Below are 25,105 nucleotides of genomic sequence, written 5' to 3'. Positions count from 1 at the left end.
AGGCATGTAAAATAAACACTAGACTGAAGAACTAAGCGGTCTAATTTTTTTCCATAGCCAACAGTACATATGTACTGTTGATGAAAAAGAATTAATGTTGTAGTGTAGTGGTTCACATAAATGAAAGTTGGGCAGCTGCCCACTTAAAGCAACTCTATGCCAGGTAGTAGTGTAAACATTTAATTCACATTAAGATATGTACAGTACAATGTATTTAAAAGCTGATGAAACGTGCACAGAAAAAAGGTCACCCACAAATACACATGAAATGATCGTGTCATTTAAAAGGTTGTGAAAACAATACAAAAACAGTTCCAATATGGCTTCAAATACTCAGGCTCATTTTCAGGCAAGATGTTTGATATCAAAACATATTCAGAACAAGTTTTAAACTGTTATTTACAAGTGCATCTCAATAAATGTGGCAGTTCAAAGAAACTAATTCGTTGAGATAAAAATTTCAGAAGGCTAATTCTAACCTAATATCCATATTAAAAACAAAAATGGTTCATTCCGTTTTTAGATGGTGAATTTGGCGTTATCAATAGCTTGGTTACAACCATCACAATACAAAAATTCGAGATCTGAACGAGAGAAAGTCATATATTGAGACGCAGCAATTATTAGCTCTACTTGTCACTAGAAAATAGTTCATGAAAGGTTTAATGGACTGAACACACGTAGACCACATTAACAATCAATTATATACACATTTAAATTGAGACGCAGCACCAGATCTATTTTCATTTGTCCATTCGTCCGTTGTTTTTGCTAGTTAATACTCTGCATGACAGTAAAACAGGTCGCCAAACGTGAAAACTTGGAAGAAAAACCTTACCATAAGCAAATTCAATGACACAAATGCCTCGGTATGCTTTTATTTCAAAGATGTTCCTGGAAGCATGTCGTTGCAAACCAGCCTGTGCCTTCTATGGTCACTTGGTTACCTAGACCGTATGGTGAAATGGTTGTCGAAAATCTCAGTTTATAGTTTCGTCAAAAAAAGAAATGCCGATCAGCGTTTATTTATTTAATTTAATCCGAATACCTAATAGCTGCAGCTCTATGGGATAAATGCAAGATGCTCACATTACTTCCATATCATCTGTGAAATTTTTATTTTGCAGTTGAAGAAAAGGATGGTAAAATGTTTGGCAGACAACACACCTTTTATTTTACGTTTGCTAAGTTATCTTTACATTTGCAAGCAAGATTGTTAATTTTATTGCAGTTGACTCTTAAAAACATTTTGATAGCTGGGAAATTTAAACTAGGTATTTTATATTACTGAATTTGCAAAAATCTCTCGTTCTCGTGGGCTGAATCTCGTGAGACATCCCGTGGGCTGGGGTTTATGCCTTGTCCCAATCCGAGGGGTAGTATGCTCAAATCACATTGCAAATACGTAAATATATACTGTACGGAAGTGGAAAAACACAAAATATCTGACAAATAACCCCCCCCCTCCTAAAAAACATAGGTGTTAACATGCACAATATCATCTTATGCCTGCGTATAAAGTGAATGTACATAAATAAATATATTCATAGCCAAATGATCGGTTTGTGTAACCAATATCACAATTCAATGCAGCTTACTGGGAAAAAGGAGAAGCTGTCGGGTCAAAGGTCTTAAAGACTTCTTTAAGAGTCCTGTCTTCAAGGTCCTCCTCGTTCATCTGCTTAAGTTCCTCCGAGGGAATTTCTTTCTGCTCCTTCTGTTCTTCTTCATCCTCTTGCGACCCTGCAGAACCCGGACCTGCCAGTTTGGCCTGCCGCGCGTCAGCATACTGGGGTCGGATCAAGCCTGCCAGGGCCTGGACGGGAAGATTGTGCACTGCGTGGGTGGTGGTGATGGAGTCCTGTTGAGGTGGACTGTGATGTGGGGTCTGAACGGGATCGGAGCCGGTGTCTGTGGTTTTTGCCTCCTCCAAAGAGACACGGCCTTGACTTGGCGAAATGGGTTGTGTTGGAGTGTCTTTCTTTACCGGATGTTTGAGAATGCCGGCTTTTTTTGGAGGATCCGCCTTATCCTCCTGAAGCGGCTCGGTATGATTACGGGGATCGTAAAGACTGATGCCTCCCAGGATTGTCGTGGGGCTTTCAAGGACCCCACCGGAGGAAGCCAGCCTCGGCGCATAGGGCGGCAGCCTCTCAGTTAAGGCGGAGCTCGCGTTAGTCTTTTGAAGCCTGGGTTCCACAACTCCTCCCATAGCTTCCTTCTGGCCCAGCAGTTTGGAGTCCAGACTTCCTGTTCTCTTGATTCTGGGGTCCAAATTCTTTGGCTGACGTGGATCCACAGGTCTCTCCGTCGAAGAGCCAGACAGACGGGCAAGACGCTCCTTTAATCGAGCAGCCGCCAATCTTGGGTCGGTCGGCGGCGGGCTGGAGGACGGTGTGTGGTCCGACACACTTGTTTTGTTCATTTGAGCATCGGCGATTAGAGGTGGCAGGGGCAGATTGATGGAATGCTCCTGTTTGGGTATGAGGGATGGGATCAGGTCTTCAGGGGCCCAAACAACCGTTTGGGCGAAGGCCGGACGTTGAAGCAGAATGTCCACCCGAATATGGCTGAACTGCTTCAGCTGGCAACGAGGGTCCCGTAGCACCACGCCCGCACTAGGCTCCAGTGGGATGAGAGCTGCTCGGTCTCGGAGTTCCCTTTCACCTTCGTCGTCCTCATCGCCCGGGGGCTTTCTTTGCCCGATCGGCTGATTTTGTTGCCGATGGGCGCTCGACTCCACAGGTCTCACTTTCCTGGGGTCCCTAGACAGTCGTGGATCCAGACCTGCTTCAGACTCCTTCTTTGTATCAGGAGGTCTCTGCCGAGGGTCGGCCTTCACACGTGGATCATTTGGTTGAGTTCTCTCCTTGGCAAGTCGAGGGTCACCCAGGGGTGCTGCTGGGGATGGTGTTGCGGTCTTGTTGGACTTCTGCATCTCACTCTGCCTTTTCAGACATCTTAGGATGGACGCGACACTACCCCCACCCTCTTCATCGCTGGAATACCAATTTGTTGTTTCATCTGGAGAAAAAGATACAACAATTTGGACTGACCCTTGTGCTTCTGACAGAACATCTTTAAGATCAGGACGGACGTTCACCTCTGTTTGTGTTTTTATCATCTTGACTTTCTGCTCGCTGCAGATTGATTTCTTGTGACTTGGACTGTGGTTGTTGCTGAGTCAGGTGTAGAATGATGGCTTTCTGCACAGCTGGAGGTAAAGACTGCACCTGGACATCCGGACCTAGCTGCTGCTGTAGGTTCTGGAACTGGTTCATTCCGGGTTCCACTAACACAAAGCAAAAATAAAGATCCGTTGCACTTTAAGTACATCTAAATTCATACTGTGGTTGACGTGATACACACCATGCTTGCCCACTGGTTGGTTTTGTAGCAGGTTGCTGAGGAGCTCCAGTGGGTTCTGGGCCATCGATGAAAATGGGAAAATGTTCTGCAGCATCTGTAATTCTGGTACTGCAGGGAACGGAGGACTGTGCATATTCATCTGATGGTTTATTTTTCCGTGAAACACTGGAGGCTGACCAGGTGGAATTGGCTGCTGCAATGGGTATGCATGTGGCAGCTGCTGTCCAGGAGGACTCTGGGCACTCATGGACAGGCCTGTTGGGTAACCCACGGAACCTGGCGACCCTAAGGAAGGGACTGGGGTAGTCTCAGAGCTCGACGATGCCAAAGCTCCACTTTGTGCTTCCTCTGGTTCGCCACTAAACTGGTCGGTGCCTTCATTGGGATCCTGATAGTTGGAGTCACTGGTAATGAGATCAAATGCACCCATTAATTTGAAGTTAACCGAGGGAAAAAAAAATACTTGCTTTTGATTTGACCTACTTAAAGGCAATTTTATGAGCCAGGTCGACTGTAGGTTGAACCTTGATCTCGAAGAGGGAAGGGATCTTTCCTGAAGACTCATCCGTTGGGCTGCTCTGACCCGGCGTGGGGAGCAAGCCCACACCAGGAGGCGGCTTCGGAAGTGGGGCAATGCCCTGTTTTCTCAGGTCTTCTAGCTCCAACTCATCCTCACGAGCGTTTTCCTCCTCAGTATTAATGATCTTACCATGTGCAAAAGGAGAAACACTTCATTATTTTTGGATCGTTGCGAGTCAGGTTTTTACTGAGTTTTGAATATATCTCACCTTATCGAGCAACTCTTTTGTTGAATCAGTCAGAGCGTCATGAGAAAATTTGCAGTTTTCCCCCTGATAGCATTTGGCTCCAGTGTGAAAGAACTTGCAAGGATATTCATGTTCGGCCACAAATTAAGGAGCATCACTGATTCGGTAGGTTGCATTTAAAAGATTATGTATGATTGTCACTGAAGGATATTGTGCATGTAAATGCAGTGGTCTCCTTTGCTGCAGTATCCCTGGAGGTAGAACTTACAAAGTTCCTTTTTCTTATCAGGGATGACCAGCTCATGCTCAAACTTACACTGCTCCCCCTACAGGAAGAGAAAAATACCTACTTTTTCAGTTGACTGTTTTTAAACCATAAGGAATACATTGAAACTCTGATTATTTATAGTTGGCATTTTAATATGTGGGGCAACTTACCGTTCTCATTCTTGGTGTCAATTAAGTACGTTTAAGTGAGTTGAGGAGTTTGACTGAGACATAAGTAGTACTTTGCCACTGTCCTATGGAATCTATAGGCAATTAAAACTTTTTTTTTGGGATGGCACTGCAATCACTCACAGATTTTTGCCAATCAAGGCAGAGCTTGACCCAAATCCCTCTAAACAGACATTGTTGAAATTCATTCAGTGTGAAACAAGCTTCCGTTACATTTTGGTGACGCTTCTGACTAAAAATGCACAAAAATTGTCATTTGCCACCATTACAGTCTACTAGCATTAGGGTCAAGTGGTGCAGTACCTGCCAAAGATGATAAAAATATTTTAAGATTTGAAAAATCCTCATGTATGTATCAGGTCTTGGAAATCCATCCATTTTATTGATGGCTTGTCTGCACTTTTCTTCTGCAAGTCTATAGAGAATATATATTTTCTAAATAATTATTGGAGTTGCTTTTTTAAGTGTTCAATAAAGTTCAGTAGAAATTATTACACGTCACCACGAAAAAGGTTGAAAAATGCTCCCAATAAGTAGCTCAGTTAAAAACAAAATGCAACTGACCATGCCTCATATCTACAGAGTTTGACAGAAGAGCAAAAGCAGCAAAGAGAAAAACGGCAAAGAAACTCCTCAGAGTCAATTCAAATTTCGATGTAGCGTACCTTGATGCATCGACCCTCCAGAAAGTACTTGCAAATGTATCTTCCATTGTGTTCCACCGTGTGTTGACTGATGAATTCTTTGCTCATAATCAGGCGCTTCTTCTGAAATCCGGAATTTTTGACATCCTGTCAATCAAACAGTAATTTGTTAACGCCCTTCAACCATTTTTTTACAAATGCAAGTTGAAGATTTCATGGTCATACAGGAGCCGTGTCTTCCATGTCCTGGTCACCCGCTCTGCCTCGTCCACCGCGTCCCATCCAGGGTTTTCCCCCCTTCATTTTCTTGTACTTGTTGAGCACCCCTCGTCCTCTTCCAGGTCCACTCCCCCTGCCTCTTCCTCTCTGGCCAACTGCAGAGAAACAAATTCATGTGTATTACTGCTCAATGGTGTTGAAAGATTATGACATAGGTTCTGTCTCACAATGTTGTTTCATGCCCCTCATGTTCCCCCTCTTCCCCATTTGCTCCTTTGCATAGCGGCCCTTTCCGAGGCCAGATGTTGAATCTTTGGACTGGAGGTACTCGGACTCATCGTCATAACGATCCTCCTCGTCTTCAAAGTCATAGTTGTCGTCGCTGTAGTCGCTGTATTTATTAAAATTGCTGCTTTTGTGAGGCGGCGACTTGTGCAAGTTGCCGCGTGATGCTTTCTGGTCTCTTCCGTGCTGGAAAATCAACAGTGGCAAGCGACAATCATGAACTTTGCATTCTGCAAGATTATAACATGTACACTCACCTGCGTATTCTGGCTTTCACAATCGCGTCCGGATCCATGACCCTGCCTGTTCTTAGTTCTCTCTGGACGGTCGTAGTCAGAGTTGTAGCTGTCAGAACTATTGCTGCTTGAAGATGAGTGATGCTGAAGCACAAAGACAGAAAAAGTATATTAAACATATAGGAACCAATCCAATTTATAAGGTCAAAGAGCTTACTCTCTGTCTGTCCCGCCTCCTCCGTTTCAACCTTCTCTTCTCTCTGGTCTTTTTGTAGCGTTTCCTTGAGTGCCTATGAGACTTATCTTCTTTTTCTTTAGCTTTGTCACGTTCCTTTTCCTTAGGCTTTTCTTTATTTTCATTCAACTCTGGGGCCTCTTTGTTTTCCTCCTCTATCCCGATTCCTTCGTCGTCTATTTCACCATCTTCCAACTCTCCATCCTCTCTGAAAAAGCCATTTATTTCATTCAAATGATAATTCTAATTGCCCTTAAAATGGTTTCAAGCAACAACAGGATTGTTTTCACTTTCCCTAGGGTTTATATTTTAAGGTCGCAAACACGCCAACCGTCCATCGTAACATTCACACCTACGCACAATTTTGAGACTTAAAAGAAGCTAAAAGGCTATTTGAATGCAGGAGGGAAAAGTCCATGCAAGCACAGGTAGAACATGCAAACTAAACAGATTAACACAGCATGCTGCCTCTGCACAATCCAAACAAAAATGGATCAATGTACCAATAATGCCATCAATAGTTTCCTCTGTGTAAAGTTTACAAGGAGGGGATGGTTGGTCTCTCCTTACAAGTTATGTTGCAAGCAAATAAATGTAAAAGGCAAGATAAATTTTGCTGTTTTAATGCCAAATTGTTTGTTTACTTGAGGACAGTGGACCTCTGCATACTTTACGTTTAGCACCTGCAGATTTGGGTTGCTAGAATCATATTCCAAAAAAATAATATTAAACTGTACACTGTCGACTGGAAACCTTTTGACTTGGCTTCCCGTTTAATAGATGATTTACCTATTTAAGAACACTTGGCGTGTAGCGCAAAGAACGCTGTTTGAACATTTATCCGACTAGTACAACACCTACATGTTACTAGTGAGAAAACCCTTTTTAACCCTCTTATTTTAACTGAAATCCGTGCGCAGCGAGTGAAGTTTTTAGCTCGTAGATTTGTATAATGTGCATGGAGTTTGGGCAGGATACAAGGATATAAAGGGCTCAAGCATTTTTCCAAAGGCACAATTTCAACATTGTGTGAACATTGGTCCCCTGCATTACCACCTAGCGGCCAGCGGAGGAAAGCCCGTAACTGAGATGGGCGTGTCATTACGTCATCTCCCTGCAGATGGCAACGCAGCAATGGATTCATCCCAATATTACACATAATGATGATGACTGCCATCGCATGGAAATGATGGTGGATGAGTCGACTCGAAGAACAGGAAATCTATAAGCTATACTTAAATGCACTAAAATGGCATGCAAAGATCTGAAAGGGGCATCGGGAAAATGCATAAACTGCCAAATGTATAATGAGGGGGAACATAAAACAAGCATGTCGAGGCACAGCACTGAAACGCACAAATGATTGTGTTAAGAATTGCATTAAGATAGTTACTCGACCTTTCGTCCCCTGCCAGCTCAGAGTCTGTCATGTTTTTGTCAAAAACAGGGGCTGGGGGACTGGAAACAAGGCTCACAGAGGCCATTGGAAATCAAATCTGCTTCACTTCTATGTCCAGTACAAGAGTGAATCAACTCAAGCGGTCAATGAGACGTTGTGTTGTGACAGATGCTGGAAGATGTTCAGACTGCAGGAAAAAAAACTCACGGTGTTTCATGTCTCGACAGAGACAGTGTACAGACACTCTCCTCTTTCATACCAATGACGTTTTAACTCTGTGAGCACAGCTCGATACCCCGCTTTGCTAATGTCCCGTCGGTTGACAGCTGCCATGGTGAAAGAAGAGAGGAAACGGAGGGAGAAACAATCTGTGTTGTAACCATGTTCGTTGATTTCAGCATCTTCGCGGGATTTCTCAACAGCGATATCATCTCAAAATGGCCACTCTGCCCCGTCGCGCACATTCCCAAATGGTGTATCCGTCCGCACGCTTCAAGCTCGTTGCGGATGTAACCGGAGCTTGCAAATCGGCGTCGCTCATTGGTCAGATGTCAGGAACGTCATTACAATGGCGTTGGTCATTGGTTGACTTTGCTGTCAGTTATTTACCCCCCTCACTTATCCATGTATGTGTCGCCCAACTCCACTTGAATTTGTACAATTCTTTAATGGGGAATCGGGTTGTGATTTTCCGTGGATAAAACAGCTGACATTTGATTTCCTTCTTTAATTTTTCCTTCTTTAAATTCACACTTGCAGATTGTGCATGAGTAACTGGAGACGCGCCCTATATCGTATTTACACGCGCTCGGCTTCAGGAACTATGCGCTTTCCTCTTTGGCCACTAAATGTCGCTGTAACCCTCCGAACAATAGTATTGAAATCGCAAACGCATCCGTCGTGAGGTTGGAACGAGAGCAAGATCTTAAGAATTATACATAAAAAACAAACACACAAACATAAAAACAGTTTGTTAAATCAAACAATTTTTTAAAGTTAAAAACTGTTCCTGGCTACTAACACCGGATTCTAACTGCTGTGTTTTGGATACAACCAGAGTTATTATTGTCATTCACGCATTCTAGACAATCTTAACGTTACTATTCCAAAATATCCATTATGCAGTTTACGGAACGCGTACGTAGTTATTAACTGATCATATGAAGCTGTATCTGTGCTTTAAGTCTACTAGAAAGTTCAGATTGTGGTCTTCATTGGTGGGAGGGATTCTTGCATCAGAAAGCGACGTGCAGAACTCAGAGACCAAACTTTCCAGGAGCGTCGATCCATCTTCGACACCTGATGAGCATCCCACTAAAACATTCCGAGTCCAACTGAAGGACGCCTGTTATAAATATTATTAACGTAACTGTTGGGTTTAACAGGGTATTCCTAAAAGAGGAACATACTATATTAGTGAACTTGTGGAGATATGGGGCTGTCTTTTTGGTGCAGGTGTTTGCTTTTGCTGTGTTTGACAGCTGTTCATGGGCGAGCTGCAGTTCAGGTAAGAATATATCAGTTGACTGGCATGATGTTTGGAAGTATGAATTAAGAGCACCTTTTTTCTCTTTTTTTGTGTGTGACTTAATCTTTTGATGAAATCATCCAAAAGTGACAGGAAAAATTAGATTTTTTGGCAGCATCTGGATGCTCATGTTTTGTCAGCGGGAGGCATTTCCTCTTAACCTTGCATGTTCAGCAACATCCAACATCTGTACGATTATGTGCATGATCAATTTTAATGTCTGGAAGCTAGTTTCTATTGTAGCAAGCCCCCCCACCCCACCTTACAAATAGGAGTACAGGAATTCAAGGTATGCCGCCCCTGAGAAATTGCTTCAATGAGCATGTGATTAATAAAACCTTGCAGGAAGGATTAAATGTAACCCTGTACTAACTTGACGTCTACTTTTGCTCGAGTAACTGTGGCGCTATTTCAACTTTTGGTATTGGCCATTCAGGATCACCCAATAAGCAGAAACTGTCCTGCTGCCATGCAAAATATACAAAGGAACAGCATTTGGACTGATGTCTTACAAACATCTGCCGGACAGATTTTGGGTTTTACCGAGAAAAGCAATGGGTTGACGGTGTATATCTTTTATGTGATATAGAGTAGTAGATGATGTTGAATACAAGATGTTTTACTCTCAGTTTGCAAATATAGTACACATTTCCTCCAATTACATTGATTTTTTTTCCCCTTTCGATATCACTCCTTTCACAGACCTGCATGGATAAACATCAAGTGGTCGGGGTGCTGCGACAGATGGAGAAGTTTTTAAAAGGCCAGGAGCTTCGATTCACTGAGGGCTTCCGGATTATGAAGTCAAAACTGGCAACGCTACAGAATTCTGTCTCCAAGTTGCCTCAAGCGGACCAGTCAGCTTGTGAGTACTAAACTATCACATCGAAACCTCGACATTTGAACTGTAGTTTACGGGGATGCAAAACTCTTGTACATATATAAAACTGTTCTGCGGATTGTCGATAGTTTGGTTACATGAAAAGAGCAAAATTATAGGGCTAACCACAATGTACTCGAGGTATCGCCCGTGAAAGTTTCAGACAGGGCTATTCAAACCTTTTTTATTTATTTTTTAAACCAGGGACCCTTTCATTTAGGCCATATGGACATACCAACCATTTTTTTAACGATTTAACCTCAACCTTAATCAAACGCAAATGAATTGATAGCATTATTAATCCATCTCCTTAACTCCTTCAGTGCAGCATTTTGACACATCTTTCAAGGCCGACAGAATATTGTATTGTATGACTACGTAGACATTGATGGTACCATATATGAGATTGGATTCCATTCTTTACCTAGAAAAAGAAAATAAGATTCTACCTTATTCTGTTCTTAAGTAATCAGTGTTTGCAACCAGGTCATTTGAGTGACACCAAGCTATTTTGGACAAAAGGAGAAAAAATCCATGCACATATACACTTTGACACAAATATATATTTTTAGTAGCATTTGAAACATCTCATGAGTTCTTCTCTTTGATAAAACATGAACCAAAACAGTGAAAATGTGTTTTCAATGGCAAAATAACAGTTTGCGTACATATATAAGTACATTACAACAGTGCATTTATTTAAGAGGAGCGCTGGCCACGAGTGTCATCTATCCATTCATTTGAAAAACAAAACAAAAACTGATGAGGATTATTGTCATTGGCACAAAACCTAAGTATTTCACATGACGAACATTCCGTGGCACTGAAAGAGTTAAGATATAAAAGCAGTTAGTATAGCCAACTTGGTGTTTTTCCATTATACTTAGTGATTATTCCAACAACTCAATTTTCTTTTTCCCCAAAAGTGTCTTGCAAGATTAATTCCCATTACCAAACAAAGAACATGAGCAAAACACACTTTCAGCACTTTCACATTGTTTTTGATTGGGAGCTCTGTAGAAGCTACAAATGTCAAATGTTTTACTTTAAAAATTTGAAGCAGAAAGTAAACTGGTTTAGTGTCTACAGCTTGCGGACCTACTGGAGTCCAGGGACCCCAGTTTAAGAACCAATTGTATGTGTCAACAATATTTGATCAACAATTAAACACTTTAGCAGGGAACCCTTGAAACAAAGTGACCGTTTGGTTGGAGAGCAAATTATGTAAGAAGCATCCTGTATCGTTCAAGGTTAAAAGACATCAAAACGGTGCCTACGAATATACGTGTTTGATGATTCACCCGTGATGGTTTCAGCTAAGACAGCGGATGCCAGCTACTCTGGGATTGTTTTCATCCAAGAATTTCAAGGCCATCTGTCATTATGATGGTCATTCAAAATTGTGTTATTTACCTAATTTGTTAGTGAAACCCCCAATAACATGCATAGTTTTTAACCGAATGCCAAAACATAAAAATGCTAAAATATGTCATGCGTAGAATATACGTTGTTTGGATTGCACCGTTCACAATTTGAAATCTAAAAACAAAAAGAAAAGTATTACGCGTTCTCTTGTCTGTTTGTGTGCACACATTTTTCTCATGTGGCGTGATTCCGTCATGAAGCTTATCCTGTTCATCTGGAAAACATTGAACTTCAAAATTGGTCTCAAGGCACAACAGAACAAAACTCGGAGTTGCTATTTAACAGTTGCTCACAATCTTCATCGATGGAGGAAGCAGAAACCTGCCATAAAAGTCCAAATTGGATCAGTTCATAATGTTATGTAATGTTAATACTGTATATTATTCAGGCATTCAACTTTCCAGTCCACTGCTAATGACGCGTTTTAGACTGCCCAGTGACACGTGTATATCCCCAGGCACAGAATGCGAGAGGATGTTGGGAGGCTTCTTGTTCCCCACGTGTGATCAGCCTCCTCCTGCTTCTTTTTCTCCTTCTCCTATTCTTCCTCCTTATCTTCCCTCTTTCCTTTTTCTCCTTCCTTCCTTTTCTTTATCTGCTTCCTCCTCCTTCTTCCTCTTCTACTCGCAGCCACTGCCACCTGTCAGCCCCTGGAAGAATTGGAGCACGGTACAAAATTTGGATCCAAACACCTGGCCGGACATGAGGTGCATTTTGCTTGCTCGCAGGGCTACCACCTTGTGGGTTCGTCTACGCGTGTGTGCCTGGACAATGGCACCTGGAGTGGAGTGGATGCCATCTGTAAAGGTAAGTCCGACCTGCCCTTAACTTGTTACTGCTACAAACTACAGGTGTATACAGAGTGTACGCTCTGAAAACAGTCGGGTTAAAAATGATCGACCCGATATTTTGGTCAGTTAGACCCGGCTTTCTGGGTCGTTAAACCAATTCTTGACAACTTGTACATTCTTGTACAACATAAGAGAAAATTGACCTAAATATTGGGTTGATATTTTTTGGATCCACAGTTGGGTTAGCTTCACCTCTTCACTCTGAATTCAAATCTAATTCTGCTTCGAATTCAATTCCGTTTTACTGAGTCAATCAAATATTTCTAAACACACTCTTATCAGTGTTGTTTTTTTTATCCTGAATTGTAGATTGGTGCTTTAAATCTTCATGCATTAAATCTTCAACATTAAGAAAAATTATTGATGGAATTATAATCCATCCATACATCATCTAGAGCCACTTAGGCTCACAGGGGCCGCCGTGAAATTATAATTTCTTTCATAATTTAGTTTTCTTCAAATTGTTCACCTTATGCCTCGGCAAGATGCTGTATTTCCACTTCTTGGTCTTTTATGAGTCAGCGTTATGGTGTGGATGATGCTTTATGCTTGCTTTTAGTTTACAGGTGTGCTTTATGAAGTGTAAATACCTTTGGATTTCTTGGCATCTCAATGTGTTTGCATTTTGGTGATGTTTCCAAACTTCTTCATTTGGGAACTGACAATGCACAGTCCACATGGAAGCCATGCGAATGAACAGCTACACTATTTCCATTCAGTTTTCATTCAGTTTCTTTCTATTCAATTGTATTAAATACAAATTCTAACTCTGATTCCAGATTTATTTAAATTCTATTCCAAATTCAACTTTTACTGCTTCCCAATTCGGATTGAAATTCCAAATTCTATTCTATTCTATTCTATTCTATTCTATTCTATTCTATTCTATTCTATTCTATTCTATTCTATTCTTTGTCCATAGGGGTGCACAAAAACACAGAAAAGCTGTAAATTCACTTTTATCACCTTTAACAATCCAGAGAAGAGTAGAACCTTCCTTTCTGCTTGAAGGCCTAGCTAAATGCAGCATCCAATGTCCAAGAACTCTACAAGCCACCTATTATTTCTTTCCGCTGTGGGGGATTCAGCAGCCAACTTGGTGCCTCTCGTGAATAGCAGTATGTTGGGTGATTGTAAGACTCCCTCCCTCCGCCTCACACTCCTTTTTGGATCTTGCTCATGTTTCTTGACAATGGTGTGCCGCTAGATGGGATTTGGAGCTGAAATGATATCCCAACTATGGTCTGATAGCGCAGAAGAATGCTAAGCATGCTGTTCATTGCCCCATCAGCCTGCACTGGCAGCACTTTTCCTCCCCCCAAATTTCAACGTGTGTTTATTGACCTTCATGCATATAGAGCAGCATGAGAAGGCATGACCCTGCAACAGTATTATCTCTGTTTATGTTATTTATTCCTGACTGCAACGTTCTAATTTTAGCCATGCTTCAAAAACTATTGACGGCGTTGAGAGAAAAAAAGCTTAAGTTTAAATAAGTGTAAAACCATTTCGTACGGACAGTGAAGCGGGCTGTTCAAGGAAGGTCCAAGCCATATGGAGGCCACCAGACAAGCCAAACAAAATTACATGAGTTGGTTGTTATCCACTTGACTATCGCTTCAGTGCTCAGTTTTGAACTGGATCTCCTCTCAGAATTTGCGGAGCTGGTGACAGTGATAAATATACCATCTTGCGCACTAAATTTCAGGCAGTAGGATTTTTAAGTGTCAAAAATGGCTTTACTCTTATGTTTCTTTGTTCAAATTAATTTAGGAGCCCCACAAAATGCAAGCACATTACCCTTTCCTAATTGGTAAATGATACATTTGTTTTTGTGAAATTTAAAATAAAGCTGACACCACACTTTAATCCAATCGTGAGTGTTAATAATTCACTTTTCATGAATTTGCAGGAAATTTCCAAATCAACTTTGGCTGATTTAAAGGGACATTGTAAGATTTGACAGTTTTTTATGACGAACAGCAGGAGGGGCTGCATTTAGCATTGTCCGAAACTATTACAAATATGGCAGCCTCCGCAGAATTGCCACCCAATGTAACATAATTTAATGATAACTAGACCTACGATTATATTCAAAACATACTGTTGGTCATTAAGAACACATTTCTTTGCAAGTTTTTGAAATCTTACACAGTGTCCCTTTAAATTTGTTGAAACAGCGCAAATCACTTACACATTTTACTCATTGAATGAACCTTAATTTGCTATTACTAGAAAGTGTAGTGAAAACAATGTGTGATGGACACCACTCATGTAACATTTTATTTTCACATTTTAAATTGAAATATTGTGTTTTTTTGTTTTTCTTTTTTTAATTGTGCGCAGTCCTCAACACTTCAAAGATCAACGATAATGAAGTACAGAAACCCAAGCAAGGATAAGTGGTTCAGAAAATGGATTTTATAGGGATCCGTCTAATTTAGATCTTTGTAGTTCGTGTCTATGCGTATTTATCCCCCTTTTCTACAGCCTTATTATTATCTTGTCATTTTCTTGTCTGTGGTAATGCAGCTGATGCCGTTTGTGCATGTTTAAGCGGAAAGAATCATGTGTCAGGAGAATTCAGTTATATGGATGAATCCATTTGTAGACAGTGATGTGGCTGGACCGTTTTAATGTCAAAGCCCAACAAACTTTTACTTTTTAAATAACAGTGTGAAAACATAGTCAGTGTTTCCATCATATGAAACTTTTAAGTGTTCTGTTTTCAAGATTTCATTTTGGAACTTTGGACTGAGCACTATGAGTGATGGATGGAAATTTAAGATGTTCCTGTTATGTTTTTTTGTTGCTCGACTGTTGCTGCACAGGCAAATGGTTCTTTGAGCTTTTTTACTACAACTATTTTCAGGTGACTTAAACTGCATCATAACCCCTTTTTACTTTACCTAGTATTGTACTTTATTTTATAATTGACTTGTTCAATTGCCCATAATACATTCAGCACTTCTAAATGGTTCTTTAAAAATGTTGCAAATGGAGTGACTAACATTGCGTCGGTTCACTCGCTTGACTTCAGTGTAGTCAGAATGATGACGTATCAATATTGCAACATAACTCACTGAGAAATGTTAGCTCTTGGGACAGTGATTTTTAGGGATGGGACAGGATCTTGTTCAATGACATATTGTGAGATTAGACCGCCATGAGATTTTTTGTCCTTGCATGGCCCGATATTTTTTTTTTCTTTTGGCTGGTATTTTTAGCAATAGAGTACACAAGAGAATGCTCTGCACTGCTTGTTACTGGTCCGTGGTAAAACACGTGCCAAACAAGGTGAAATGTCAAACTACAAACAAATGCTTTTATTTTGAAGTCCCTGGAAGCGTGTCACAACAACGACCGACTTGGTTCTTTTCACAGCACAAACTTGCTCCTGGAGTGAGTCACTAGTCGGGACAATGTTATTCTCAAATGACATTTAATCTCCAATTCAGAAACAAATAACTTAATTACTTTGGCATTTAATTGCACAGGGCCTGTTGCCAGTATTTAGCGCAGCCTCTAGCAAAAATTAGCCATTAGCTAGCAGTGCCCAAGTGCCTGCAAGAGCAGTCGAATTACATTTCAAAGGTAGCTTAATGGAGGCAAATGACTGCACACGTTCATGCTGACAAACCAAGCTATCTCAAATGTGTGTTTTGTGGGTTTGACGTTACTTCATCTTGCCCAAAATGTTTGCCTTGTGAGTTGTCTAAAATCTCAGTTTAAACTAAAAATAAATGTTGATTGTTTTTTTGGTTGAAAAAAATGATGGTAATATATTTGGCAGACAGACTGTAAACATGGCAAAAAAAAAAAGAAAAATCACACCATACATCACGACCAACAGGATCCATATACACATTGTTAAATATTCAGTATTTTGAAAGCTGCTGCTGAAAAAAAATAGCCACTCTCCTTTTTTGTTTCATTTGCAAGTAAGACCATTAATTGTGTTGCAGCCTTCTCAGTAAAAGAAAACATTTTAGAAAACATTTTGTGAATTGGATTTGTGCTGGCATCATTTTATTACAAATTTTGCAAAAAAAATCACATCCCAGCTCGTTCTTGTGGACTCAATCTTGCGAGACGTGCCTCTCATCGGATTTATATCCTCCTGTCTCCTGTAACTTCAGAGATCAGTGAATGTGCAAGCAACCCCTGCCAAAATGGAGGTACCTGCGTAGAAGGTGTCAACCAATACAAATGCACCTGTTCACAGAGCTGGAGTGGCGCTCACTGCCAGCATCGCACTCAGACCGGTAAGTTGCACTAAATAAAGCGCGCTGCTCTTTCTTAGCGGCATAGGCCTTATTATATTGTTTCCTTGCTTGCAGCCCCTCCTGAGTGGAGCGTAATGAATGACCCCGCATTCAGCCGAAAACCCCGCTGCGCCCAAGTCAACCGGGCACAACACTGTAGCTGTGATGCAGGCTTCCACATGAGTGGCACCTCTGACAACAGTATCTGCCAAGGTGAGCCACCGTTGAGTATGATGTGCAGTCATTCCACAAGAAAACATCCACTAATAAATGAATCTTCTGCTAATCGGTGGAGGCCAGTCTGAAACAAACAAAGTAATCCTGTCCAAAAGTCACAAGCTGATTAGCATTCATTTAGGTCAGAGTTCAGATGCCTTTAGGATGTACAATATACTGAATGTGAATAGTAAGAGACAAGCGTAATGTACAGGGGAGCATCAACATGAATGATTAAAGTACAAAAAAAAAGATTTTGTATCTTGTCTTTAAAGGTTTACAATACAATACAGATTAAATAATGTGTACTGGTGTTAGGCTTAAACCAACGTTTCACTGGATGCGTAATGAGCTACGTTTAGAATAGCGAATCCATATTTTCAGTTATGGTGGTGAGCGTAATATAAAAGTAATGCAATATTAGTCTAATGCTTTACATTTCAAATACAGTAATATTGTAGTGTAACTCATTACTTTGACATGACAGTAATAAGTAATGAATAATGCATTACAGTTTTGAAGTACTTTGCCTAACACTGATTAGCTGGATTTAAAGTGTACTAGGTTAATTTCTAGAGGTTGGAATCTTTGCCTGCCTCACCATTCAGTTTCGATTTTGGAGTCTCCGATTCGATTCAGAATCGATTTTCGATTATCAACAATTTTTGATTCAAACGATGCGATTACTTAAAAATGATTTCTGCTTCAATCTAAAAGAATGCAAAGAACCATCATACTACTGTATGTGGGTCATGTTTGCAAGACAGAATAACAAAGGGAGAATGCATTTTTTGTGAATTTTTACATGTGAATGCTAAAACCTGATGGAAGCAACTGGAATGCATGGACTATAACACAATGGATTTTCTTTTTGATTTATATGGAATGATAATATTTTGGAATCATGTGAAGAGATTTATAATTATATGGATTTTTGAAAAATCATGAGTTTTTATTTCGAAATTTGGGGGAAACAATTGTATGGATGAGCTGAACAATATAATGCTGAAACATTTGAATCCGTCAAAATTTGAAGTGTGGGGATTTTCTTTTAAACTGTCAAATTACGTGTAAATGCTCAAAACTGAATGAAAAATTATGGAAGCATGATGAATGCATGGAATATATTAGAAAAAAATATTTCTAGTTTACATGGAATGATAATGAACATTTTGGAATCATGTAGAGAGATAATGAATTATATGGATATATGAAAAAGCAGTTTTGTTAGTCTTTATTTAGAAATTTGGGGGAAAAGAATTGTAGTAAGTAGGGATGAGTTAAACAATATAATGCTGGAACATTTGAATATGTCAAAAATTAAAGTTTCTTTTACACTTTGTAAAAAAAAATGTGTTCAGAACATACTGAACAGTTTAAAGTTGAAACAGGTGGAACTAGTCCAAAAATGTAAAAATTTGAGTAGAAAAATAAAAAACATTTGATTTTATGGCTTTAATGTAATAGTAAAGATCATCTGAACCGTGATAACATGAGAAATGGTCAAAAAATGTGAAATTTCATGTAATAGCAAGACATTTTGAGCTGAACATTTAGAATTTCAAATGGGAACAATTTTTGAATCGCCCTTTTGGAATTAATGTAGTATGTGATTTTTGGGGTAAAAAATAAAACAAAACAAAACAAAAAAAACATAGACTCTTGGGAAAACTGTGAAGGTTTGGAAAAAGAAAAATTATAACCCAGGAATGGTGAAATTTCGGAATGTGTTGAAGTTGGAATGGTTCGAATCGGTCGAGAAACGTTGAAAGGAATTGAATGGCAAAATATGGCGGAGTAAAAAAGATGATAATAATCAAAATAAAAGGTGAAGGTGTGAAAGCTTTCAACACTTTTCAACACAATTCTATTCATAATGTGTGTAACACAAGGGCAACGCAGACAGAAGCAGCCTTCCCATATGTTTGTGATTTTAATATGGTGAATTTCCTCCATCCCAAACATTCCTGCCGTCCTGTGTACAGCAGCCCCGCATGGTCGTGAGATGCCTGCCTTTTCCTGTTTTGAACAGATGTCAACGAGTGTGAAGTCTACCGTCTGGACCAAGGAGGGACGTTATGCGTCCATGAATGTGTCAACGTCCCGGGCTCCTACCACTGCTCCTGCCCCAGTGGCTACAAGTTGCTCCCAGATGGGCGGAGCTGCGAAGGTGAGTGACAGGAGGGCACAAGGGACAAAGGCCCATTCACAAGGCTTTACCAGCTGCGGATCTGACTGGGTGTGTAGGAACGAAGGGGCTTTACCTCTGATTTACCGCGGCGAAAAGCTTCCAAACTCCCAGTTTCTCCTCATGACTAATTTCTGGAGCAAAACCTTTGGCCCGGGAGTGATTGACCTCAGCATTTCCCAGCAAAAAAGGATCTTTAGGACATGAAGCATTTATGAGAGACTGACCCGAAAACCCAAATAAACAACTGGTGCTCAGCACCCGGCGCTCAGACTGCCGACGCTCTGGCTGCTTGCCCCTCGCTCGACTTACATGCCTCCACTGTTTTGTCTTCCAGATGTGGACGAATGTTTGAACCAGCAGCACAACTGTAGCCGAGGAACAACATGTATCAACACTGGGGGAGGCTTTCAGTGCGTCAACCCAGACTGTCCCCGTTCCCACGGCAACATCACCTACGTCAAAACATCGCCCCTGTACGTGCACCTTTTTTTTTGCTACTGTTTTAGCGCCCTGCAGCTTTCATTCGGCCCTTCGTGTTGTGCTCAATGAGAAAGGGCTCCTGGGGGACATTTTGAGTAATAGCAGGAAAAAAGAAACTAAAATGTCAAAGTTGCATTTGGGTTTATTTATAACCATCAAATGATGTCCAAATTTCCCTTTGTAAATCAGCTCTGAAAGCGGAGATTAACTCGAGAAGAAGGTAATACTTCCTTATGTCAAAGAGAGCATAAATTTCAGTCCTGTTGGCTCATGCTTTATTGTTTTTGGTCAAAACATTCTTTACTAGAATAAAAAGATACACGCTGCAATTGAGCTAAGGTGCACATTGATCCTAACCTCTCTTCCATTGCATTGTAATTGATTGTAATTGTAGACTCATTATAAAGTAAGGCTGTTCATATCGATCCAATAATCCATACAATCGACACAAAAAGGCTATTTAAATATTGTTTTGTATCGATCCTTAACATTTATTTATTTATTTTCTTTCTACTTTTTCTTTGTACTTTCGTATGGGTTCCTCACGCAATCCTTTTTTTAGCGCATGCATGTGACAAATTTGCCTGGCCACCATGCGATTGCTATGATGGATTGCTGGATGGATGGATGGATGGATGGATGGATGGATGGATGGATGGATGGATGGATGGATGGATGGATGCAGGGAGGGAAGTTTGGTAGATAGGTAGGTTTAGGAGTGTACTTCCAATACCTTCCCATATTCCTTTATTTTGTTCTTTTTTTTAACTTAAAGAACATATGTCAATGTTAAGAACCGAGCAAGAAAGTTTAATAAAATGTTATTTTTAGTACAAACTATTTAAAATACCAAAATATTTCATATTAAATTCTGTATTTAATATTTAATCAACCCCGAAGTACTTGGTATCGTCATCAGTGTCAACGATACTGACACCAGTGTTGTTTTGGTATCAATCAATACCAAAATAGCAAGTCTCACCCAGCTCTACTATCGAGATGCTGTACGTTTTTGCATGTGTAAGTTTTCTGCTCACGGTGATTTTCATCTTCTGAAGAACTAGTTATCTTGCTACAGGCAAAATTTTCAACAAACATCTTGAATGGGATATTTACATGTGCAATTGTACCAAATGTTGTGACTGGTGAGTGTATTTCATCATTATTAACCTTGGAGTGCAACTAAAAGTAACGACAAGATGATTGTACGCACACAGACACAGAAGCCACATGAGAAGCCCAAAAACTACAAAAATAAGATTTGTGGTTAAAGCTGTATAATAGTGAGGCAAACCATATGTGACAAGAGCATGCTTACTCAGCGCAACTGCTTCGCCAAACATTATTTTCTCTTTAATGTCGTCCAATTGCTGAGGAACATTACAACGTGTCTGTAAAGCCAAGCTGCCTGGTCGAAAGGACTGAAACATGGTACTGTGCGCTCTTACTGAACCGGCGGTGTGGTCCAATTGGGATGCCAGCAGAGATGACTGAAGCTTTTGGCAGACACCGACATGGACAAAGCAAAGCATGGCCTAGCACTGTAGCTTAGCCCAATCAGATACCGCATTCCAAAACGTATAGCCTCGCCAGACTAAAACATTCTACCATTACTAAAAAGTTCGAATTGACGCTATCAGAGAGGCATTGATTCAAAGTGGTATTAAAAGAAAATGTCATTTGAAGTGCAGAGGTATCCAAATGCACAGTATAGAAATACGTCTCTCAGTATGATCCAGGATGTTGAGGCAGTTTTCGCAACGGCGTTAGTCTGATGCCACAGTACCTCTCGAGGTGACCAATGAACAATATTTATGTTGGATGTCATCGTTGATTCTTAATAACCACATTTTCTGCACACTGCAGTTGATACCAACCAAGGAAAAATATCATTTCCCTTTCATTTGCCAGATTTCATTGCTGCAAATACCTGTAGCCACAATTGTAGCTTTTCTAGTGTGTTTTTAGCCAGAAAATATTTGTAACCATTCTATTAAAATTAGACCTTTAAATATGTGCAAAACACAATACACGTAGTACAAAATGTGCTGAAAACATAGACTTAGTTATCACAGCTTATAGAGGTCTTGTGCTTTCATGATCTTGTTAAGTACTTGCATGTACACGATGTGTTGCCGCTCAAGGCTTAAAATGTAGTGGTGAACTAATTGGCTCTGTACTTCCCAACAAGGAGATATTTATGTGAACCTCATAAAGTACTGTACATCACTGGACCATAAAGAACTGTGACTTGTGATTCCCTCATAGCTGCTGCTTTTCTACTCTCACCTGGTTACTGGTGACACTTTTTTTTTTTTTTCATTTTTCAGTTTTAAGTTTATGTACATGTCAGAGGGGAGGTTGTGATTGAATCGTTTTGCTTTTTTCCCCACCGTTTTTCTTATTTCATTTTTTTTGCAGCTGTTTTAACTGTTTTAATCTCACAGTTTATTTTTGCTCTTTGATAAATTGCTTCTATTTAATATTCATTTTTTATGTTGTGTTGTTTTAGTAGTTTTGCATGTTTGCTTTGCGTTTTTGTTGTTGTTGTTTGTTTACCTCATTCCTGTGTTTGTTGCATTGTGGAAGTTGCAGCACCGTTTGCCCCTTTTTGTCCACTGTACAGTAGGGCTAGAGTACAACTGCCATCATGCTCCTTGGGCGGTTTGTATCACAGCATTTTGATGAGTTTGGTTTTACATTTAAGAAACTTTCATACTTCAGTCACTAATTTTAAATAGCGTATGTGAAAAAAAAAGGAAAAGTGTTTGGGCAGAAACAGATCTTTCAGAGCGTATTTATTAGTATGGCACTTTTGTTAAGACGGATCCACCAGATAAGGGCCTTGCCTGCTATCAAGGCATTTTTGCACTGGACACGTACTGCCTAATATGGCACAATGTGTTATTTTTAGCACTCTAGTGTACCCTGTTGAGCCTGGAAGACCTGCGGTCCCCTCTGAAGGTTTCTTATTTTCCCCAGATGGGGATTTTGAGTTTTTCCTTCCCCTTCTGGGAGCTTTGTTCAAGGGATGCTGTTGTGTATTTAGGATGTTCTGTATGACTTCTTTTTCACCTGTGAAGCCCTTAGAGACTCTGGTGATTCAGGGCTATACAAATAGACTTGACTTGATGGACATGATTTTACCCTGAGGAATAGAAAATGCCCCCTCCAGTTGCCCTTTTACTTCTAGGGCTAGGTTCACACTGTAGTTGAAGGGGCCCGAATTCGATATTTTTGTCCCTGTGCAACCTGCATCTGATCTTTTAATCCCAGTGTGAAGGACACCGATCAGATTTTTTCAAATCCGAATTCAGGCCACTTGTGTATGAGTCCGATCAGTAGCCGATCTTGCATCATGCGACTTCGGTGTAGAGACCGGGTCGCATTCATTCAACCCGCAGTTTGAACTGTCAGCTCACTATTTTCTGACCCGCATGTAACCAACAAGTTACAGACGTCACAATTCCAAGCTCAAAAAGACGGAAACAAGTCAGAAAACAAAACAATACAACAATAGCCCTTCCCCTCCGCAATGTAATTTACTCCTGAATTTTCTTGCTCAGGTACAACAGCCATTTTAACATCAGCAGGTACACCCGTAAACACTAATGTTAAGCACGGGCGCGGTGTGTGGCATCATGGTGTCCTCAATGCGCTTGCTGGCGAGTTTTGGGCCACTTTTGGGCTTCACGCACAGGCCCAAAAGAGTGTGAATTTGAAGTTTCATGTAACGGGTCTTCAAATATGAAACATGACCACACGTGGAAAGGAAATGGAACAGTATTTATCTTTCTTGTGCCTCTAACCTGATGTGTTTCTGTGTTGTGTAGTCAGTGCGAGAGGAATCCCTGCCCCATGGAAAGCCGCTCCTGCCACCTCGCTCCCAAGACCGTCTCTTTCCACTACCTCTCCCTTCCGTCCAACGTACAGACGCCCGCCACCCTTTTCCGTATGGCCACCGCCGGGGCCCCCGGGCGCGCAGGGCCAGACAGCTTGCGCTTCGGCATTGTGGGAGGAAACTCGCGAGGTACCTTTGTTATGCAGCGCTCAGACAGACAAACTGGCGAGCTGATACTGGTCCAGCAGTTGCGCGGGCCACAGGAGATCAACGTGGACGTGGACATGTCGGAATACACCGACCGCACTTTTCAAGCAAAGCACGTGGCCAGGGTCCACGTGCTGGTGTCACCCTATAACTTCTGAGGAAGTTAAGGCTTCGTAACTGATTGTATTGACCATCTTCATTCTGTTGTGGGCGGTCACCGGCCAGAGCGTGTGTCTCTAAAATGTTGGAAAGAATGTAAAAGAATGACAAATGTGCAGGCATTTTATCAATATCCTACCTTACAGTAAACATATGGCAGCACTATGTCACCCGGTGACACGGTGCGGACCTCCTCTAGGGCCAATAGCCTGAAAGTGAGTCAATATCGAATTGTACAGCCTCAAAGATTCCAATTGATGTGCTCGTTCAAGACGGATGAAAAATTGTTCTGCTACCTGCCTTGATGGTGAATTCCTCTGAGACACTAAGGCACCGCTAGTATTTTATTTTGGATGTTGTATTGCTGGTTTTTGCATTGTTTTTCATCATATACTGTATATAAGCACACTATTCATTCCTACTAAGAATATTTTGTTCTCGTAAGAGTAGATGATCTACAGTAGCAGGACATTTTATACCACACGTCATACATACATGTATTTTATGGATTATAACAGCCAGACAATTTTGAATATTGTCTCTACATAAAGAAATAAAGTCAGTGTAACATCTCCGCTTTTGTTATGTCACTTGACGCCGATTAGCAGGCTTATACAGTTGCCATGGATATCACTGCCATGGTACTTTTGACATAAATGCGCAATGTGCCCCTTTGTCAATTTTTTTGTTTTGTTTGTGAAAGCCATTTTGTTGCCTTTCAAAAATTAAATCAAACAAAATCATTTAAAATGACTTCAATTATTATTACTACCTCAACTCTTGGTCACAAGTTTCTCGATGATGTCAGGACTACCGTGTCGGTTGGTTGGTTGATGTATTTTTTCTTAGTCCCACGGTCCACAAAAGCCAAAGATATATTACTGTATAATGCAGAAAACGCATGAAAAACATTGTCCAGTTTGAACGATCTTGTAGACATATCACAAAATGTTTTATATTGCAAACTTGCTTAAATTGAAAGGCAGTGATGGAAGTAAATAGTTGATTTTTTTTTTTAAGAGGTTAACCAGCTTTTAACATTAAAATGGAAATATTAGTGCCGGTTGTCATCGCAAGTATCGATACATACCTTGAGGGCAAGGTACCGGCCCAATACGGACACCCGGTACGGGTACTTGAGAATCCACTTTTCAAAAGTCATACCACATTTTGTGTGTTTTTCCAATCTCGTGCAATCCTAGTTTGAACACAGAGTTGGCAATGAGTGCAGAAACGCCATCAGTTACATTCGTGCCCTTTTTTTACTTTGAGCACCTGCCCCTTCAAAGGTCACAGCACGCCCCTGCTGAACAGTGCGCCAGCGCTTGTTTTCAAGTCAGTTAGGCAGTAAAACCAAGCTCAGGGGACTAATAAATTGTGGATAGCAATAAAATCTTCTCTAAATGGATGACATTGGAAGTTTTCAGCACACTTTCAAAGCTGTTTGGAACT

The 25,105-nt window shown here is 40.7% G+C and overlaps 2 protein-coding genes across 4 annotated transcripts; one reads left to right on the top strand and one right to left on the bottom strand.

The window, feature by feature from the left end:
- Window positions 1-164: 164 nt before the first annotated feature.
- Window positions 165-8,064, bottom strand: zc3h6 (zinc finger CCCH-type containing 6). 3 transcript variants are annotated; one of them, XM_088422199.1, is made up of 12 exons: window positions 7,610-8,064; window positions 6,194-6,419; window positions 5,998-6,120; window positions 5,683-5,926; window positions 5,462-5,610; window positions 5,258-5,383; window positions 4,348-4,462; window positions 4,158-4,267; window positions 3,853-4,073; window positions 3,370-3,773; window positions 3,104-3,292; window positions 165-3,024 (listed from the first exon to the last, which is right to left on the bottom strand). In XM_088422199.1, the coding sequence occupies exons 1-12, from the start codon at window positions 7,693-7,695 to the stop codon at window positions 1,595-1,597; spliced, it is 3,423 nt and encodes a 1,140-aa protein (XP_088278325.1). In that variant the 5' UTR covers window positions 7,696-8,064; the 3' UTR covers window positions 165-1,594. The 3 variants fall into 3 exon arrangements, with proteins under 3 accessions (XP_088278325.1, XP_088278326.1, XP_088278327.1); XM_088422200.1 differs by having other exon boundaries at window positions 7,818-8,064; XM_088422201.1 differs by lacking the exons at window positions 4,158-4,267; window positions 4,348-4,462.
- Window positions 8,065-8,819: 755 nt separating this feature from the next.
- On the top strand, window positions 8,820-24,326 carry fbln7 (fibulin 7). Its single transcript, XM_088421711.1, has 8 exons — window positions 8,820-9,117; window positions 9,841-10,003; window positions 12,074-12,250; window positions 16,434-16,559; window positions 16,635-16,772; window positions 18,808-18,945; window positions 19,301-19,439; window positions 23,280-24,326. Exons 1-8 carry the CDS (start codon window positions 9,043-9,045, stop codon window positions 23,650-23,652), a joined length of 1,329 nt encoding a protein of 442 aa, XP_088277837.1. The 5' UTR covers window positions 8,820-9,042; the 3' UTR covers window positions 23,653-24,326.
- The last annotated feature ends 779 nt before the right edge of the window (window positions 24,327-25,105 follow it).

The sequence above is a fragment of the Hippichthys cyanospilos genome, chromosome 8 (assembly GCF_059441005.1).
Source record: "Hippichthys cyanospilos isolate Australia breed blue-spotted pipefish chromosome 8, RoL_Hcya_1.0, whole genome shotgun sequence".
In the NCBI taxonomy this organism is placed as follows: Eukaryota; Metazoa; Chordata; class Actinopteri; order Syngnathiformes; family Syngnathidae; genus Hippichthys; species Hippichthys cyanospilos.
Note: the sequence above shows the minus strand (reverse complement) of the source record. Positions and strands in the feature narration are given on the sequence as shown.

Coding starts and splice junctions, on each gene's coding strand:
- fbln7 (XM_088421711.1), top strand. CDS start 9,043: ATGGGGCTGTCTTTTTGGTGCAGGTGTTTGCTTTTGCTGTGTTTGACA. Junction 10,004..12,073: donor TCAAGCGGACCAGTCAGCTT/GTGAGTACTAAA, acceptor TTCTACTCGCAG/CCACTGCCACCTGTCAGCCC. Junction 16,773..18,807: donor TGACAACAGTATCTGCCAAG/GTGAGCCACCGT, acceptor TGTTTTGAACAG/ATGTCAACGAGTGTGAAGTC.
- zc3h6 (XM_088422199.1), bottom strand. CDS start 7,695: ATGGCCTCTGTGAGCCTTGTTTCCAGTCCCCCAGCCCCTGTTTTTGAC. Junction 5,927..5,997: donor GTGAAAGCCAGAATACGCAG/GTGAGTGTACAT, acceptor TTGATTTTCCAG/CACGGAAGAGACCAGAAAGC. Junction 5,611..5,682: donor GAGGGGCATGAAACAACATT/GTGAGACAGAAC, acceptor GTTTCTCTGCAG/TTGGCCAGAGAGGAAGAGGC.